Source organism: Pantherophis guttatus, chromosome 1 (genome assembly GCF_059756535.1).
Source record: "Pantherophis guttatus breed Tessera chromosome 1, ASM5975653v1, whole genome shotgun sequence".
NCBI classification, from domain to species: domain Eukaryota; kingdom Metazoa; phylum Chordata; class Lepidosauria; order Squamata; family Colubridae; genus Pantherophis; species Pantherophis guttatus.
The window spans coordinates 5,426,146-5,444,470 of NC_142063.1; the positions used below are offsets into that span (position 1 = coordinate 5,426,146).

Sequence of the window (18,325 nt, forward strand, 5' to 3'; positions counted from 1 at the left end):
GAGTACCTGAGGGCAGGACAAGAAGCAATGGGTGGAAACTAATCAAGGAGAGAAGCTACTTAGAACTAAGGAGAAATTTCCTGACAGTTACAACAATTAATCAGTGGAACATCTTCCCTCCAGAAGTTGTAAATGCTCCAACACTGGAAGTTTTTTTTTTTTTTTTTTGCAAAATATTTTTTTTTATTTTTTCCAAACATAAACATAAAATATATCTTTCAAGAACGAAGTCTTGGTCTGGTCATAGGTAGGTAATCTCGCTTACATTTTCATAAAAAAAAATTCACCATGACATCTTTTTTTTTTTAAATTCCAAATAAGAACAAATGTTTATAACATAAATTCTAGCATCTTAATTAAACCATTCTATTATATCAAAAATCAATACAATTCTTTCCAGATTTTTCTCCATTACTTCTTTTAACGACAATATCAAAATACAAAAAAAAAAAAAATTCTTAAAAAAAATAATCTAACCTCTTAATCAAAATGTTTACCTTACTATTTTATCACCTCCAGTCTTAATTTCCAAATATATACAATTTAATTTTTGTTTCCATTTATTAATCAAAATTCTTACTGTGCTTTTTAATATCTAGACCCATCCAGTCTTCAAATCTTAAATTTTTACACAAAGATCTCAAAGTTTTTCCATTTCATTTTAGTTTTCCAACATTTTCTTTTTCACCCTTTATATATATCTCCAACTATTGTTTAGCTAAGTTCCAGCATATTTCAGTTTGGCTGATTTCCAGCATTTTATCCTCCATAACTCCACCTGTTTTTTGGCTGATTTTCAGCATATCTTGTTTTGGCTGAATTTCAGCATATTCTCCTCCATAACTCCACAACTATTATTTGATTGATTTTCAGCATTTTAGCTGATTTCCAGCATTTTAACTCCCTACTCCCAATAATTGTTTGGATGATTTCCAGCATCTTTTATTTAGGCTGATTTCCAGAATATTTTCCTCCACATCTCCACTTCTTGTTTGGCTGATAACCAGCCTGTCTTATTTTAAGTATTTTCTTTTCAATATATTTGTCTATTAATCAACATTTTCCAAATATACTCTTCCAGGGTGTTTCCCACCTATTTCTTAATATTAAACATTCAATATATATTAAATTCTATCCCAATTACTTCCATCTCTGTGTTATTATATCATCCAATTAATTATTTCTTCATTAACAATTAATCATATTTAACCTTCTCAACTTTGTTTACAATTTAAAATTAAAACATGTTACATCAAATTATACTTTTACAGAAATATCATTTTTAACTAACTTAACTTCATATTTCTCCATAGACACCTCCTGCTTTTATTTAAATTTCATTTAAACATTTAAGCATTGCTTTTAATTTTATCAATTTTATTTCTTCATTTCCTTATATGTCTATAATTATTCCAGTGTTTAAACAGTACTTCCATGCTTCAAACTCTGTATGTCATTTTAATTCTAATGTAGAATCTGTTCTCAGTAAAATCCATCAGCTTCCCCACTTTTGTTCCTGCGCCAAATCTTTTGTTGCTACGCCAGTTAATTTAAGTTTTTTTCTATATAATTCCATTGTTTTTCTTCTGTTCTTGTTATCCTTTAGACAGAATAGGAATCCCCAAAATCCAAAAGTCCAAAGTTATTTTCAAAGTAATCCAAAGTTAATAGCTAGTCAAAGTGGTTCCTTTTCAAGCAGACAGCAAGTCTTTACAATCAACACTTTCGCTTAGTCACAGTTTCAGTCTCCATTTTAAAGCAATTATGTAACCACCTCACTTCATCTGGCTTTTAAAGGTGTCAATCGATTTTCTCTTTTCCAAAAAAAAAATCAATCTATTTCAATTTGAAGATCTTAATTTTCTAATTGTATTTCGTTAATAGTCAATTCATTTCAATCGATCTTTACTGAAGTAAATCCCTTAATGTGTCTTTAACCCCTGTTGTTTCATTATAAAATCTTCAAGCCCAAAAGATCTTCAGCCGCTGTTTAAGGCTTGGGGGTCTTATTAATAGATGTTTATGCTCAGAGCACTGTTTCTTGCCTGGGTCAGTGCCACTCACCCGGCTTCAAAGCACGTTGTTCTTCTTTCCTTCCTCCTGCGCATTTCTTTCCCCGGTTTGTCCCGGCTTCGTGGCAGCCGCCATGGCTGCCATCCCCCTGCCGCCGACTCAGAGGCTTTCCTCTGACCTCCGAGGAACTTGCCTGTTCCTCTCGGCCGCCCAAGGTGCCCCTCTTTTTCCCCTGTCCCTACAGGACAGATTCGGTCCGCAGACCTCTCAGTGGTGGTTCGTCAGTTGGGGTTTTCGCGGGGCTCATCAGAGCCCGCTATTTCCGTGACTGTATCGCTGAGATGCCAAACCCAACACTGGAAGTGTTTAAGAAGAGATTGGATAAATGTTTCTCTGAAATGATATGGGATTTTCTGCCTAAGCAGAGGGTTGGACTAGAAGACCTTCAAGGTCTCTTCAAACGCTGTTATTCTATGATAGAAGTAGATAATGAGATATTTCCTAAATACTGACTGTGCCAAGAGGATTTTTTTATGTAGAAGTCACTTCCTAATTAACTAATACTTTAGTCCCCCTTTCAGCGCAATGTATTCCCTGTATCAGGTGAATGGTTTGTATCTTTGTCTTCTGACCTGTCACAACCAGGCAAAATATGTAACTTTTCGCTCTTCCTAAGAAGGAAGAAGCTTAAGCGTGCCAGTCAGAGTGAATTAGGCTGACTAATGGAGCCATCAATCATAAAATGGTGACCCTTAAAACTTACCATAAAACTTAGTTTGTCTTTAAAAGAAGAAACTCACTTTCTCCAGCTCGGTGTTGGCTTTGAGTTCTCTGAGGGAGAGAGAAGAGTTTATCCTTCCTTCTTCAGGATTAATTCCAAGGAATCTCCTCAGTATGTGGGTTTAGTCCGGCTGCTCCTGTATTTCCAGTGGAACTGGGTTGGGCTGGTGTCCAACAAAGCTGATAGTGGAGAACGTTTCCTCTCATCTCTGATGCCAATGCTCAAGGAGAAGGAGATCTGTGTGGCCTTCATTGAAATATTGAAATCAGATGATTTTCTCAATACATGGAAAAGATTTATTCTTTTTTTAAAAAACTGTTGTAAAGCTGAAGTGATTATTCTCTTTGGAGACCCTCATACTAATGTGAATATACAGTCAGCTTTGCATTTTCACATAACGTCAACAAAGTCAAAGCTACAGAAAGTTTGGATCCTAACTTCCCAATGGAAACATAATGTGGGGGCAGTTAAAGATGCATTGCCACTTATAAAGCCCTTCCATGGGGCTTTGCAGTTAAGCGACCACACAGGGGATATCTCAGAATTCAGCCATTTTCTCACATCTTTAGACCCTTTGAACCCAAAAGGGGACATCTTCCTCCCACAGTGGTGGGAAAAGGTCTTTGACTGCAATTTCTACAAACCAGGAAAGTTCTCTCAAAAGAAGAAAAAACAATGTACAGGAAAGGAGAATGTACAAAATGTTCCCACTCACATTTTTGAAACGAGCATGACAGGTGAAAGTTACAATATCTACAATGCCATTTATGCTCTGGCACATTCATTACATGCGATGTTTGGATCCAGTGCCCAACCATCCATGATGAGGCTTGGAAAGAGAATCTCAAATGTCCATTCATGGCAGGTAATCTATGCAACTTTTTTATTTAGTCCATAGCCCCAGAAAGAAACTTTCCTGTATGTATTCCATGAATTTACTGATTCAATATCTTTATGCTACCATATCAGTACATCTCAGAACAGCTTAGAGAATTATTTCAAAACAGTGTAACGATATGGAATAAGTACCATTGAGTCTAAAATTTGCTAAGCAAGGCATGTTGTTAAGTGAACTTTAACCCATTTTAAGACATTTTTTGCCACAGTTGTTGAGCTGTGGTCATTAAATGAATTTGATGTCCCTCTCAATGTCCAGTTCATCTTTGAACCAATCCCAAGGTGCAAAGTTGTTGTGAGAACTTTGGGCTGAGAAGGTGATAACAGGTAGATCCCAGGTGCCACGATCTCGCTCCTCCGGTGGTGAGACAAAACAGATGGCCAGAGGCACATTCTTCCCCCTTCCCTACTTCCCCAAAGGTCCATCAAAGCAGAGAAAGGAACAAAGGAAAACCCCATATAAGCCTAGCCCCAAACCTTCCCCGTCCCACCAGAATGCCAAGGTCCCCATAGAGATCAATGGGACCTGACACAGAATGAGAGAAGCCATGATGTCTCATTTGTGACTTTCTGGTTGATTACTTTATTTTCTGAATGTTTCTTTTCTTTCAGATCCTTGCTTATTTGAGGAATGTCCTCTTCAACAACAGTGCTGGAGATGAAGTCTCCTTCTCAGAAAATGGACTCGGGTCTGCTCGATACGATCTCCTCAACTGGGTTTTCCTCCCCAATCAATCTTTTGTCCCTGTGAAAGTTGGGCAAGTAGATGCTGGGGCTCTCCCAGGCCAAGATTTCATCATTGACTTTGACGCAATCATCTGGGCCACAAAGGTGAGATAGAAGGAAATGTTGTAAATTTAGGGAAAGATTCATTTTTCCCAGGGATGCAGAATATCCTTCTAACTGGAAACAGAACTATTGAATTACAAATCATGCAGACATTTGGTGAAAAACCTTTGCGTGTAACACAATTGAGGTAGATATTGTTCTGTCCCCGTCCCACACACACACACCAACAGACGTCCAAGAGTTAAAAACCAAACCAGCTGACAAAATCCTTATCGTTATGATAATGGAACTTGGCAGCAACCTAGTGGCTGCCTGCCAAGAGTTTATTACTCACGAAAGGAAGAGATAACTTCTCTCTGCTTTTGGTACAGCAAAGTAAAATGTTCAAGAATTACAGAGTAAATTAAGTCCAGTTCACAAATATAGTTTAGCAAAGCCTATTAGCAAAAGTCCGGCAATGCAGAATGGAGTGGAAGCTTTCAGCTTTGTTCGTCACAAGGATTGACTGGCCACCATGCTCCCTTTCATACCCTGTGCGGTGTGGTCCAGTGACTCAGCCTAATCTCTGGCATGCCTCCTCTTCTGTTGCGTGCGCTTATCTCTCCGAAGCTGGTGTGGATCCAGCCAAGACGCATCCCTGTCACTGTCCGACTGCGCCTGCTCGGGGATACCTGGCTCCTGGCCAATCTCTGCTCTGTCGGGAGACACCTGAGGCATTGCCAGAGAGGAGAGTCCTGGAGAGGGAGGCCCAGTCAACTCCTCTCCTTCCCTTTCAGAGCCTTCTTCCTCCGATAAAACGGGCTCGGGGGTCAGAGCCACAACAGATATGTGGCCAGTCTACAAAGGTTTAGGATTGGAAAGGACTTCTGCTTGAAACCCAGGATGTAATTGGAGGACAGAAAAACAAAATTTTCATGGACCATTCCTGTTCAGTAGGATCTTCATGAATCTTTTTTAAACAAAGCTCAATGCTTTTTTCCCCTTTCTCTCAAGACTAGGCTCTAAGCTCCCAGTTCCAATCTCCAGTATCCATTGTTCGGTCAGGAATGCTACTGGCCTTAATCCGTCAGGAGATGTTTCTCGTTTCTTGTAGACAATGGTGAACCATTTATTTTGAACATGGAAAAAGAAATGTGGAAATCAATATGTGAGCATGTTCATTGCTTAGACCATCTCAAGCATTTCTCTTTTGCCTTTTAGAAGGTGCCCTTTTCCAGGTGTGGCATGAAGAGGTGCCAGGCAGGAGAGAGGAGAAGAGTTCCAGAGGGCAAGCAGGTTTGCTGCTACCAATGTGACCCTTGTCCAGAAGGCACTATTTCTGATCAAACAGGTAGATTACACTTCAAATTGAGGTCTTCCATGCTCAAGGACACCATTCAGCAGATATTAATATGTTTTCATATTAATTAATTTTTGGTAGGATTGACATGCTTCAAAGTATTCATAGTTCTCATCTTAGTTTATGGAACTAAACTCAGCCCACAGGCTAACTTCCTGCTCTAACCAATTTAATGCAGGGTAATTTCAGAAAACAGCATATGGGAACCCTACTATTTCTGACAGGATCTGGAGAACTGGTAGCAGAGATTTTGAGAAGTTCGGAGAACTGGCAAATACCATCTCTGGCTGGCCCCAGAGTAGGGTGGGAATGGAGATTTTGCAGTATCCTTCCCCTGCCATGCCCACAAAGCAACACCCACAAAACCGGTAGTAAAAAATTTTGGATTTCACCACTGGATGGGAGTGTGAGATTCAAGCTTTATTTTCTATTATTTAGGTGGTTCTTTTTTCAGCACTACTAATCTCCCAGGAAATTGATAGATCTATGGGAAAAATACTAGATTGATCTATACTTATCTACTAACCTTGCCCTGGAGGGAAAAACAATCTGAATGGGCAGATTTGAAATACAAACAGAGATGCTGATCCAGGAAGCTCTCACTGTTGTATTGTCTCTGCATCTTTGTTTCCTTTCTCTCTCCTACAATCAATTTCCTGGTAAATCACTTTTGAACGAGAAAAGAGATCTTTCTCCCTTACAATACTCAATATACAGTTGCATGTCCTTTTCTTTTCTCGTTTTGTGACTCTTTCAGCCCAGAAGAATGAACAAGGTACGCATAAACAAAACAGCAATATTCCTGCCTTACAGATCTATAAGAATTCTGTGGGTTTCAATATTAATTTGAAAAAAACCCACATCTCATAGTTTCTCTCATTCTGAAATGTACAATAGGCATTATGTGCCCAGTGATTGGAGAGACCCTTTATTCAGTGGTGGGATTCAGCCGATTTGGGCAGATTTAGGCAAACCGGTAGTTAAATTGCTGGATGGCCCCTCCCCACCCCGCCCCCTCTAGGAGTACCCACACACCCCATTTTTGCTCCCAGGGTGTGTGTGTAGGAAGCTGAGTGCTATCAGTCACTCCCCCTGGCCATGCCCACCATGGCCATGCTAACCCACCAGCCCGTTATACAGAAAATTGGTTGTTAAATTATTTGAATCCCACCACTGCCTTTATTCCAGAATAAACTGATCAAACAGCTGAGGCTGAATAGATTCTTGTCTCTAATCTACCCTCAGTGTCATCATGAAGGATTATGTGCTCTTTTTGATCCACTATGTAATACACATAGTTCATTCCATCACTAAGTCTGCCGGTTGCCCATAGGAGAAAGGAGGCAGTCATGTCACCCTGATGGGAGGGATAACACTTATGGCAGATGCCTCTAAAATCCTTAAACAAAGACTCTTGATTTCAGATGCTGCCCACTGTGACCTCTGCCCAGAAGACCGATACCCCAATGAGCACAAGGACCACTGCATTGCCAAGAGGATCCACTTCCTTGCCTATCAAGAGACCCTGGGATACACTTTATTATGTCTCAATCTTTTCCTCTCTATGATCACATTGGCAGTGCTGGTGATTTTCCTTAAACATCACGAAACACCGATTGTCAAGGCCAACAACCGAGATCTCACCTACATCCTCCTGGTCTCCCTAATGCTCTGCTTCCTCTGCTCCTTCCTCTTCATTGGTCGACCCAGAAAGCTCACCTGTCTCTTCCAACAAACTTCATTTGCCATCCTCTTTTCCCTTGCAGTTTCCTCTGTCTTGGCAAAAACGGTCACGGTGGTTCTGGCCTTCATGGCCACTAAACCTGGGAACAAAACAAGGAAACTCTTAGGAAAACCACTGACCAACTCCATTGTCTTAGGCTGTCCCCTGATCCTGGCTGGCAACCTCTCCTCCATTTCCTAACTTGGACTTCCACTCTTTGGTAGGAGAGGCCATCTTGGAATGTAATGAAGGCTCAGGTTTAATGTTTTATGCTGTCCTTGCCTATCTGGCTTTCCTGGCCCTAGTCAGTTTCACAGTGGCTTTTCTGGCTAGGAAATTGCCTGACAGCTTTAATGAAGCCAAATTCATCACTTTTAGCATGCTGGTCTTTTGCAGTGTTTGGATCACCTTCCTCCCCACCTATCTGAGCACTAAGGGAAAGTCCATGGTGGCTGTGGAGATCTTCTCCATTTTGGCCTCTGGAGCTGGTCTTTTGGTTGTATCTTTTCCCCCAAATGCTACATTATTTTATTTAGACCCCATCTTAATTGTAGGGAAAATATAATGAAGCACAAAAATCTCTGATTTGTATGGGATTTGGGAATTTTTATTTCGGCTTGGGTGCATTTTGACAGTTGTCCCCAGAGAAGACTTGGTAATGAACATGGAAATCAACATTGAGATTAAATAAGTGGATAATAATTTCCACCTGTACAGTTTCTTCATTTATTTTTCATTTATTTTTTATGAAATCAGTTTTAAAAAATGGGTTGGATTCACTATTGATGTTTTTAAACATGTTTCTTTTCATAGAGCTCTGAGGTTTTGTTTAGGTCACACTTCCGTGCTATCCAGGGTGCACCACGAGGAGGTGAACTGACATCACACCCTGCCACCATCCCTGATTAGCAACTATAGGCCCCAGTTTGAGCGAGTTGGAAGAAAAGTTTCCAACTCCATCTGAGTACAGGCTCCCCACAGGACTGTGTTTTGAGTCCAGTACTCTTCACTTTGATAACCCACGACTGCTGTGCCAAATCTGCTATGAATCATATTGTGAATTATGTGGATGACACGGCAGTGCTGGGTGTTACCCAAGACAACAGTGAAGATGCTTATACGGAAGAGGTGAAGGCACTGTAACACAATAAAACACAATAAAAGTAACCTGGTTCTAAAGGTTGATAAAACAAAGGAGGTCATTGGAGAATTTATAAAAAGCCTGCATGGTCATACTCCACTCAGTATCAATGATGCCACTGTAGAGGTGTTATCTATGAGTGCCGATAACCAACAATTTGAACTGGTCTCTCCAGACGTCATCCTTACTGAAGCGAACAAACCAGAGTCTGCATTTCTTGCATCAGATGAGGAGAGCACATCTTTCTCCTTCTGTCCTGGACACTTTTTACAGCAATGTCTCAGATAGAAAGTCCCTAAAGAGAGTGGTGAGGACAGTGGAGAAAATTATAGGAAGGTTGCTTCCCATTATTCAGCATGCTGCTTTAAGCGCTCTGTGCTTAGAGCTCAAAGCATTGTCAGACACCCCACACACCCACTCCAGGGTCTGTTTCTGTTGCTCCCCACTGGGAAGGGGTTTCAAAGTATTTCTAGCAGGACTACCAGATACTGTAACAGCTTTATTCCTTTGGATATATATATATTCATTTCATCATGTAGTGTGTTTTGGGATAGTAACCCTTTGAGAACTCTATGCAATGAAATTTCATTTTAATATATGCTGATTAGTCTACATTCAAAGAGACAATAACGATATTCTAAGTCATATCTGAACAAATTATAACACAACTGCTCAGTTTCATGTAATTCAAACATCCAACTTCACCTTGACTCTCAAGTCGATTTGCTCTTTGAATCAGAAACAAGAGATATAAACATGTTTTTTCCCCTTCTAGTGCCAGGACAATACGTCAGAACAGTAATTGTTAATGTATCCCCTGTAGATTTCTACCCTCACAAATCTTTCGAGATAAAACCTGTTATAAAAAAATATGCTCTTAGTTCTCCCAGTGGAAACAGGACATGTCTGTCACCTACTGTTGTCTTGCAAATAGCAAACCTCTGGGCTTGATCATAGTTTTCTCTTTGGCCACAGCCCGAACACAGATAAGAGGAAACATGGTTGATATAAATTTTCCCTGAGGCCATCCAGGTAGCATGGGTGGTGTCTCTTGTGCTAAAGCTTTGGTGAGATTTCAAGTGCTACCTGCAAGTTGGCTTCTCCAAAAACCTTGACTTATGATCTAGGAGGGAAGGTGACAAGAATGACTGGGCTGCCTCTCCTGTTGCTGCTGCTGCTCTTCTGGCTCCTGCCTCCAACTGCTGCTAAGAAGATGCAAAGTGTATGTGTGTTGAGGAATTATTTCCAGTCACAGGAAAGCTACTGTAGGCCTGGTGATCTCATTATTGGTGGAAATGTGCACCTGGGAATCATGACTCTTTCAGTTGTTCCAGACTTTCAAAAAGACCCATTCTTGCTTTTTTATGCACCTGCAAAGTGTGTAAGTCTCACCTGGAGGGGTATGATGTAGATAATTATTTGCTTTGTTTTAAATTCAGGGACTCTTTTGAAAAATGCCTGTTCTGGCATCTAGTTCAAATCTTTGTTCTTTCCTCCGTAAAGATCCTAACTCTTAAAATATGTAAAATTCTCTATAGAGAAGTTTTCATCAGTAAAGAATAAAAGTGCGGCAGGACAAGAGCTTAGAAATTGTGCTGGCCAAGTGAAGAAATTAAGTTATAATATTCATTTGGACAGAATGTCATGTTGAGAAGCTTAAAGAGAAGCTCAACTCTTTTCCAGTGACCAGGAGTTGCATAAAAACTGCTAAGTTTTTGAATCAACAGGATTGACAATCTTTAACAAATACAGTAGTGGACAAAACTTTTGGGAAAAGTGTATTTTGTAGGTTAGATGGCTAATGACACCACTTTTTTCTTTTTTTGAGTTTCAAGGTAACAATATTCCATTGCTGGAATGTCCTGGGAATAGCCTAAACCTTCCCCCAATGGAAAATCTATGGAGCTGAAAATCTATGGAGCTGGGTCACTTTTGACTTTTGTTAGTCAAAAGTGACCCAGCAAAAAAACGAAGTTACTAGAAGCAACCATTCAATCTTGGTTTCACATTATAACAGCTGCAGAACTCAAAGACTTGGTTTACTCCATGGGAGGATGTTGTAAGGCCTTAATTCAGTGGTGGGTTGCCCCCGGTTCAGACCGGTTCACAAGAAAATTTATTCAGGCAATAGAAACTTTATACCACAAACAAAAGGCAAAAGTCATGATAAATGGAGAATTGACTGATTCCATTGAGATAGAAAAAGGTACCAGACAAGGATGTCCACTGTCCCCACTGTTGTTTATATTGACATTAGAAATCTTAAATAGAAATATTAGAGAATAAAAAGATATAAAAGGAATGAAAATTCAAAAAGAAGAATACAAAGTGCAAGCATTTGCTGATGACCTGGTCTTTATTATTGAAGATCCATTAACTCAATAAATACTTTGATAGAGAATATTGGAGAGTTTGGGAAAGTAGCTGGTTTGAAAATTAATAAAGATAAAACGAAGATTTTGACCAAAACTATGTTGACAAAGCAAAAAGAAGAATTGATGAAGATATCAAAGATTCAGGTCGCTAATAAAGTTAAATACTTAGGAATATATTTGACAGCAAGGTGTAGTACACTTAAAGAAAATAACTATAATAAACTTAAGCAACAGATGGGGGCAGACTTGGTGAAATGGGAAAATTAGCAGCTTTCCTTGCTTGGTAGGATATCAACTATTAAGATGAATATTTTGCCTAGAATTTTATATCTGTTCCAGACAATTCCAATTAGATTGGGGAAAGATTTTTTTGGAAGATTTGAATAAAATGGTGTTAAACTATATTTGGGAGGGGAAGAAGGCGAGGATAAAATTAAAGTTATTACAAGATGCTAGAATGCGGGAAGGCTTTGGTTTACCTAATTGGGAACTTTATTATCAAGCAACAAGCCTGATGTGGATTAAAGAATGGATACCTTTAGGAAATATTAGATTATTGAATCTAGAAGGACATGATTTGTTGATGGGGTGACATGCTTTTTTATGGTATAAAGGAACAAAAATACAGGGGTATTTTAGAAGACACTATATATGTGAGGCTCTGTTATTGAATTGGGAGAAGATTAAAAAAAAACATTATTTGAAAATTCCAGTCTGGGTATCTACAATTGAAGCATTTTCATATTCAATAGTATTCAGACGGGAACAAATTGTTAGATATAGTGAATTAATGGATGAAAAGGGTGAACTTAAAACAAAGCAAGAATTAGAAGAACAAGGTTTCAAGATGGATTGGCAAACTGGTGGTAAAGGTAAATAGAACCCACCCCTGCCTTAATCCATGCTAAAGGTTACCCAACTAAGGATTAACTGACATGGTGATATTTTTTGTATATCTCATTTTGTCTATGAGTTTCACTTTTCTTCTTTATACATTAACTGCTATTCTAATAACAAATCCTTCATAAAACTTATTGCATTACATTCTTGATTAAATTATCTTCCCATTGATATATAATTTTACGGTACTACTCCTAATAAAGTGGGGTTATTAGCTAGTTTTAGAAAATACACTTTCCCCAAAAGATTTCCACAATTTTGGCCACTATTGTAGATGCTGGGACTCTCACTAAAAAAGATGCTCCAAGAGAGAACCAAATTAATTGGGGTGCCAGTAAAAGAACGGGGAAGGATTACAACCACTGCAGCAAAGTGAAGAGGGAAAGTTCTTTAGAAGGTATAAATTGTTCTGTGATGTGAAAAGAGACACTTTTCTCCTTTCTCACAAAGTCATACAAGTTTCATCAAGAAACGTCTATGGGCTCAAACCAATGAAATTTGGGACTTCTGATTCCAACCAACACCAAAAAAAAAAAAAAAAGGCAAGGCAAGGCAAATACAACAGCATGACCTTTTCTGAAAATTTCCCCCATGATTTTACTCACAATAGACTCATACCCAAGAGCTACCAGCAGCTCCTGGCCGTGGTATTTGCAGTCGGAGAGGTCAACAAGGATCTGGTTCTCCTCCCCAATATCACACTGGGGTTCCACATTTCTGACAATCAAAAGTTTGAAAGAAATATTTCAATAATCGGCCTTTCCCTGCTCTCCACACGAGGCCGAATGATTCCAGGTTATAAATGTGACAGGCAGGACACTCTGCTCTCTGTCATTGGTGGCTTCATACCCAAATCTTCAAGACAGATGGCCTCCATCTTCAGAATCTACAAGGTCCCACAGGTAAGGGGGATTGGTGGGATTCAGCCAATTCGCACCACTTCGGGAGAACCAGTCATTAACTTTCTCAGCATTTGGCAAACTGATTGTTGGAAGAAATCATTAGGGCAGAGAACTAGTTGTTAAATTACTTGAATCCCACCACTGGTAAGGGGCATCCAATGTTGGATACGGACACAGACAAACAAGAGAAAAACAGAGAGAAACCAAAGATGCTTACTGGGGCATAACACAAATATGTGACTTAGAGAATCCACATGACAGTTGGATTTATTTTTATTTTCATGTGTAAAGATAACTTTTTATATAACATGACAATCATTCAAAAATGAGTCAGCGGTGTGCTGCAACTGCCAAAAAGCCAACACTGTTCTGTAGGAAGTTAGCACCCACCCCTCTCCTAGAAGAATGAAATATTTTAGAAAATATTAAAAAAAGGCAGTATATTGTATTTCCCTGGATGAGAAATGGAGAAGCATGTTTTAAACACAAAGCAGCTTCCTGCCTCCTGCCCCACCTTTGTCAATGGGCATATGAAGAACAGTTGCAGGAACTGGATATGTCTAGTTTGATGAAAAGAAGGACTAGGGGTGACATGAAAGCAATCTTCCAATATCTCAGTGCCAAAAAGAAGAGGGAGCGAAGCTATTCTCCAAAGCCCCTGAGGACAGGACAAGAAGCAATGGATGGAAACTAATCAAGGAGAGAAGCAACTTAGAACTAAGGAGAAATTTCCTGACAGTTACAAAAATTAATCAGTGGAACATCTTCCCTCCAGAAGTTGTAAATGCTCCAACACTGGAAGTTTTTAAGAAGAGATTGGATAACCATTTCTCTGAAATGATATAGGGTTTTCTGCCTAAGCAGTGGGTTGGACTAGAAGACCTTCAAGGTCTCTTCAAACTCTGTCATTCTATGATCAATGTAGATAATGAGATGTTTCCTAAATACTGACTGTGCCAATAGGATTTTTTTATGTAGAAGTCACTTCCTAATTAACTAATACTTTAGCCCCCCTTTCAGTGCAATGTATTCCATATATCAGGTGAAGGGTTTGTATCTTTGTCTTCTGACCTGTCCCAACCAGGCAAAATATGTAACTTTTCATTCTTCCTAAGAAGGAAGAAGCTTAAGCTTGCCAGTCAGAGTGAATTGGATTAACTAATAAATCTATTTTTAACTGTAACTTTATGTATAAATGTTTTTATTTTGGCTGTTCACCCCCCTGAGTCCGAAAGGAGAAGGGCGGTATAGAAGTTTGAATAATAAATAAATAATGGGGCCATCAACCATAAAATGGTGACCCTTAAAACTTACCATAAAACTTACTTTGTCTTTGAAAGAAGAATCTCTTTTTCTCCAGCTCGGTGTTGGCTTTGAGTTCTCTGAGGGAGAGAGAAGAGTTTATCCTTCCTTCTTCAGGATTAATTCCAAGGAATTTCCTCAGTATGTGGGTTTAGTCCAGCTGCTCCTGTATTTCCAGTGGAACTGGGTTGGGCTGGTGGCCAACAATGCTGACAGTGGAGAACATTTCCTCTCATCTCTGATGCCAATGCTCAAGGAGAAGGAGATCTGTGTGGCCTTCACTGAAATATTGAAATCGGATGATTTTCTCAGTGCATGGAATACATTTGTTCTTTTTTTAAAAAACTGTTGTAAAGCTGAAGTGATTATTCTCTTTGGAGACCCTCATACTAATGCGAATATACAGTCAGCTCTGCATTTTCACATAACGTCAACAAAGTCACTGCTTCAGAAAGTTTGGATCCTAACTTCTCAATGGAAACATAATGTGGGGGCAATTAAAGATGCATTTCCACTTATAAAGCCCTTCCATGGGGCTTTGCAGTTAAGGGACCACACAGGGGATATCTCAGAATTCAGCCATTTTCTCACATCTTTAGACCCTTTGAACCCAAAAGGGGACACCTTCCTCCCACAGTGGTGGGAAAAGGTCTTTGACTGTGAGATCCAGGAACCAGGAATGTCCATTCCAGAGATGATGAAGAAATGCACAGGAAAGGAGAATGTACAAAATGTGGCCACTCACATTTTTGAAAAAAGCATGACGGGTGAAAGTTACAATACCTACAATGCCATTTTTGCTCTGGCACATGCATTACATGCGATGTTTGGATCCAATGGCCAACCATCCATGATGAGACTTGGAAAGAGGATCTCAAATGTCCATTCATGGCAGGTAATATCAGAACAGCTTAGAGAATTATATTAAAACAGTATAATGATATGAAATAAGTACCATTGAGTCTAAAGTTTGCTTAGCAAGGCAGGTAAGTGCGTTTTGACACAATTCATGATGTTTTTTGCCACAGTTGTTGAGTTGTAGTCATTAAATGAATTCGATGCCCCTCCCAATGTCCAGTTCATCTTTGAGGCAATCCCAAGGTGCCAAGTTGTTGTGAGAATTTTGGGCTGAGAAGGTGATAACAGGCAAATCCCAGGTGCCACGATCTCGCTCCTCCAGTGGTGAGAAAAAAGAGATGGCCAGAGGCACATTCTTCCCCCTTCCCAACTTCCCCAAAGGTTCATCAAAGCAGAGAAAGGAACAAAGGAAAACCCCATATAAGCATATCTCCAAACCTTCCCCCTCCCACCAGAATGCCAAGGTCCCCATAGAGATCAATGGGACCTGACACAGAATGAGAGAAGCCATGATGTCTAATTTGTAACTTTCTGGTTGATTACTTTAATTTCTGAATGTTTCCTTCCTTTCAGATCCTTGCCTATTTGAGAAATATTCAGTTCAACAACAGTGCTGGAGATGAAGTCTCCGTCTCAGAAAATGGACTCGGGTCTGCTCGATATGATCTTCTCAACTGGGTTTTCCTCCCCAATCAATCTTTTGTCCCTGTGAAAGTTGAGCAAGTAGATGCTGGGGCTCTCCCAGGCCAAGATTTCATCATTGACTCTGATAGAATCGTCTGGGCCACAAAGGTGAGATGGAAGGAAATGCCGTAAATTTAGGGAAAGATTCATTCTTTCCTGGGGATGCAGAATATCTTTCTAACTGGAAACAGAACTATTGAATTAAAAAACATGCGGACATTTGGTGAGAAAGATTTGCGTGTAACACAATTGAGGTAGGTATGTGGCAGGTCTACAAAGGTTTCGGATTAGAAGGAACTTCTGCTTGAAACCCAGGATGCAATTGGAGGAGACAAGAACAATTTCCATGGTGTTAATCCCTCAGGAGATGTTCCTGGTTTCTTGTAGAACATGGTGTATCATTTATTTTGAAAACCTTCTGAACATGGAAAAAGAAATGTGGAAATCAATAATGAAGCATGTTCACTGCTTAGACCATCTCAAGCATTTCTCTTTTGCCTTTTAGAAGGTGCCCTTTGCCAGGTGTGGCATGAAGAGGTGCCAGGCAGGAGAGAGGAGAAGAGTTCCAGAGGGCAAGCAGGTTTGCTGCTACCAATGTGACCCTTGTCCAGAAGGGACTATTTCTGATCAGACAGGTAGGCCACCTGTCAAAATTAGGTCTTCCATGAACAAGCAAACCATTCAGCAGATATTAATATTTGTTCACGTTAATTAATTCTTGGTAGGATTGACATGCTTCAAAGTATCCATAATTCTCATCTTAGTTTATGCATTTTAGTTGATGGAATTAAGCTCAGCCTACAGGCCGACTTCCTTCTCCTAACCAACTTAATGCAGGGTAATTTCAGTAAACAACATATGGGAACCCTACTAGCCTTCCTTCCCCTACATTTTATGAAACGTCTATGGGCTCAAACCAATGAAATTTGGGACTTCTGATTCCAACCAACACCAAAAAAAAAAAAAAAAAGGCAAGGCAAATCAAATACAACAGTATGACCTTTTCTGAAAATTTCCCCCATGATTTTTCTGACAATAGACTCATACCCAAGAGCTACCAGCAGTTCCTGGCCGTGGTATTTGCAGTCGGAGAGGTCAACAAGGATCTGGTTCTCCTCCCCAATATCACACTGGGGTTCCACATTTCTGACAATCAAAAGATTGAGAGAAGTATTTCAATCATCGGCCTCTCCCAGCTGTCCACACGCGGCCGAATGATTCCAGGTTATAAATGTGACAAGCAGGACACTCTATTCTCTGTCATTGGAGGCTTCATCCCCAAATCTTCAAGGCAGATGGCCTCCATCTTCAGCATCTACAAGGTCCCACAGGTAAGGGGCATCCAATGTTGGATATGGACACAGACAAACAAGAGAAACACACAGAGAAACCAAAGATATTTACTGGGGCACATCTCAAACATGTGACTTAGAGAATCCACATGACAGTTAGATTTATTTTTATGTTCATGTGTCAAAATATTTTTTTATATAACATGACAATCATTTAAATATGAGTCAGCAGTGTGCTGCAACTGCCAAAAAGCCAACACAGTTCTGTAGGAAGTTAGCACCCACCTCTCTCCTAGAAGAATGAAATATTTTAGAAAATATTTAAAAAAAAGCAGAATACTATATTTCCCTGGATAAGAAATGTAGAAACATGTTTTAAACACAAAGCAGCTTCCTGCCTCCCACCCCACCTTTGTCAATGGGCATATGAAGAACAGTTGCAGGAACTGGGTATGTCTAGTTTGATGAAAAGAAGGACTAGGGGTGACATGATAGCAGTCTTCCAATATCTCAGGGGCTGCCAAAAAGAAGAGGGAGCCAAACTAATGTCTAAAGCATCTGAGGACAGGACAAGAAGCAATGGGTGGATATTAATCAAGGAGAGAAGCAACTTAGAACTAAGGAGAAATTTCCTGACAGTTAGAACAATTAATCAGTGGAACAATTTGCCTCCAGAAGTTGTAAATGCTCCAACACTGGAAGTTTTTAAGAAGAGATTGGATAACCATTTCTCTGAAATGATATAGGGTTTTCTGCCTAAGCAGAGGGTTGGACTAGAAGACTTTCAAGGTCTCTTCAAACTCTGTTATTCTATGATAGAATCAGATAATGAGATATTTCCTAAACACTGATTGTGCCAACAAGATTTTTTTATGTAGAAGTTACTTCCTAATTAACTAATACTTCAGCCACCCTTTCAGTGCAATGTATTCCCTGTACCAGGTGAAGGGTTTGTATCTTTGTCTTCTGATCTGCCCCAACCAGGCAAAATATGTAACTTTTCCTTCTTCCTAAGAAGGAAGAAGCTTAAAGGTGCCAGTCAGAGTGAATTAGGCTGACTAATGGAGCCATCAATCATAAAATGGTGACCCTTAAAACTTACCATCAAACTTAAGTTTCTCTTTAAAAGAAGAATCTCACTTTCTCCAGCTCGGTGTTGGCTTTGAGTTCTCTCAGGGAGAGAGAAGAGTTTATCCTTCCTTCTTCAGGATTAATTCCAAGGAATTTCCTCAGTATGTGGGTTTAGTCCAGCTTCTCCTGTATTTCCAGTGGAACTGGGTTGGGCTGGTGGCCAACAAAGCTGACAGTGGAGAACGTTTCCTCTCATCT

General features: G+C 39.7%; 1 protein-coding gene across 1 annotated transcript in view; it reads left to right on the forward strand.

The window, feature by feature from the left end:
- LOC148116281 (vomeronasal type-2 receptor 26-like) overlaps positions 1–18,325 on the forward strand; it is a 106,428-nt gene that overhangs the window by 2,325 nt on the left and 85,778 nt on the right. Inside the window, exons 3-8 of the mRNA XM_087883581.1 lie at positions 6,577–6,594; positions 8,543–8,681; positions 12,569–12,753; positions 14,762–15,057; positions 15,594–15,670; positions 16,744–16,874. Coding sequence (XP_087739707.1) covers positions 6,577–6,594; positions 8,543–8,681; positions 12,569–12,753; positions 14,762–15,057; positions 15,594–15,670; positions 16,744–16,874 — 846 coding nt within the window. The remainder of the gene's footprint in view (positions 1–6,576; positions 6,595–8,542; positions 8,682–12,568; positions 12,754–14,761; positions 15,058–15,593; positions 15,671–16,743; positions 16,875–18,325) is intronic.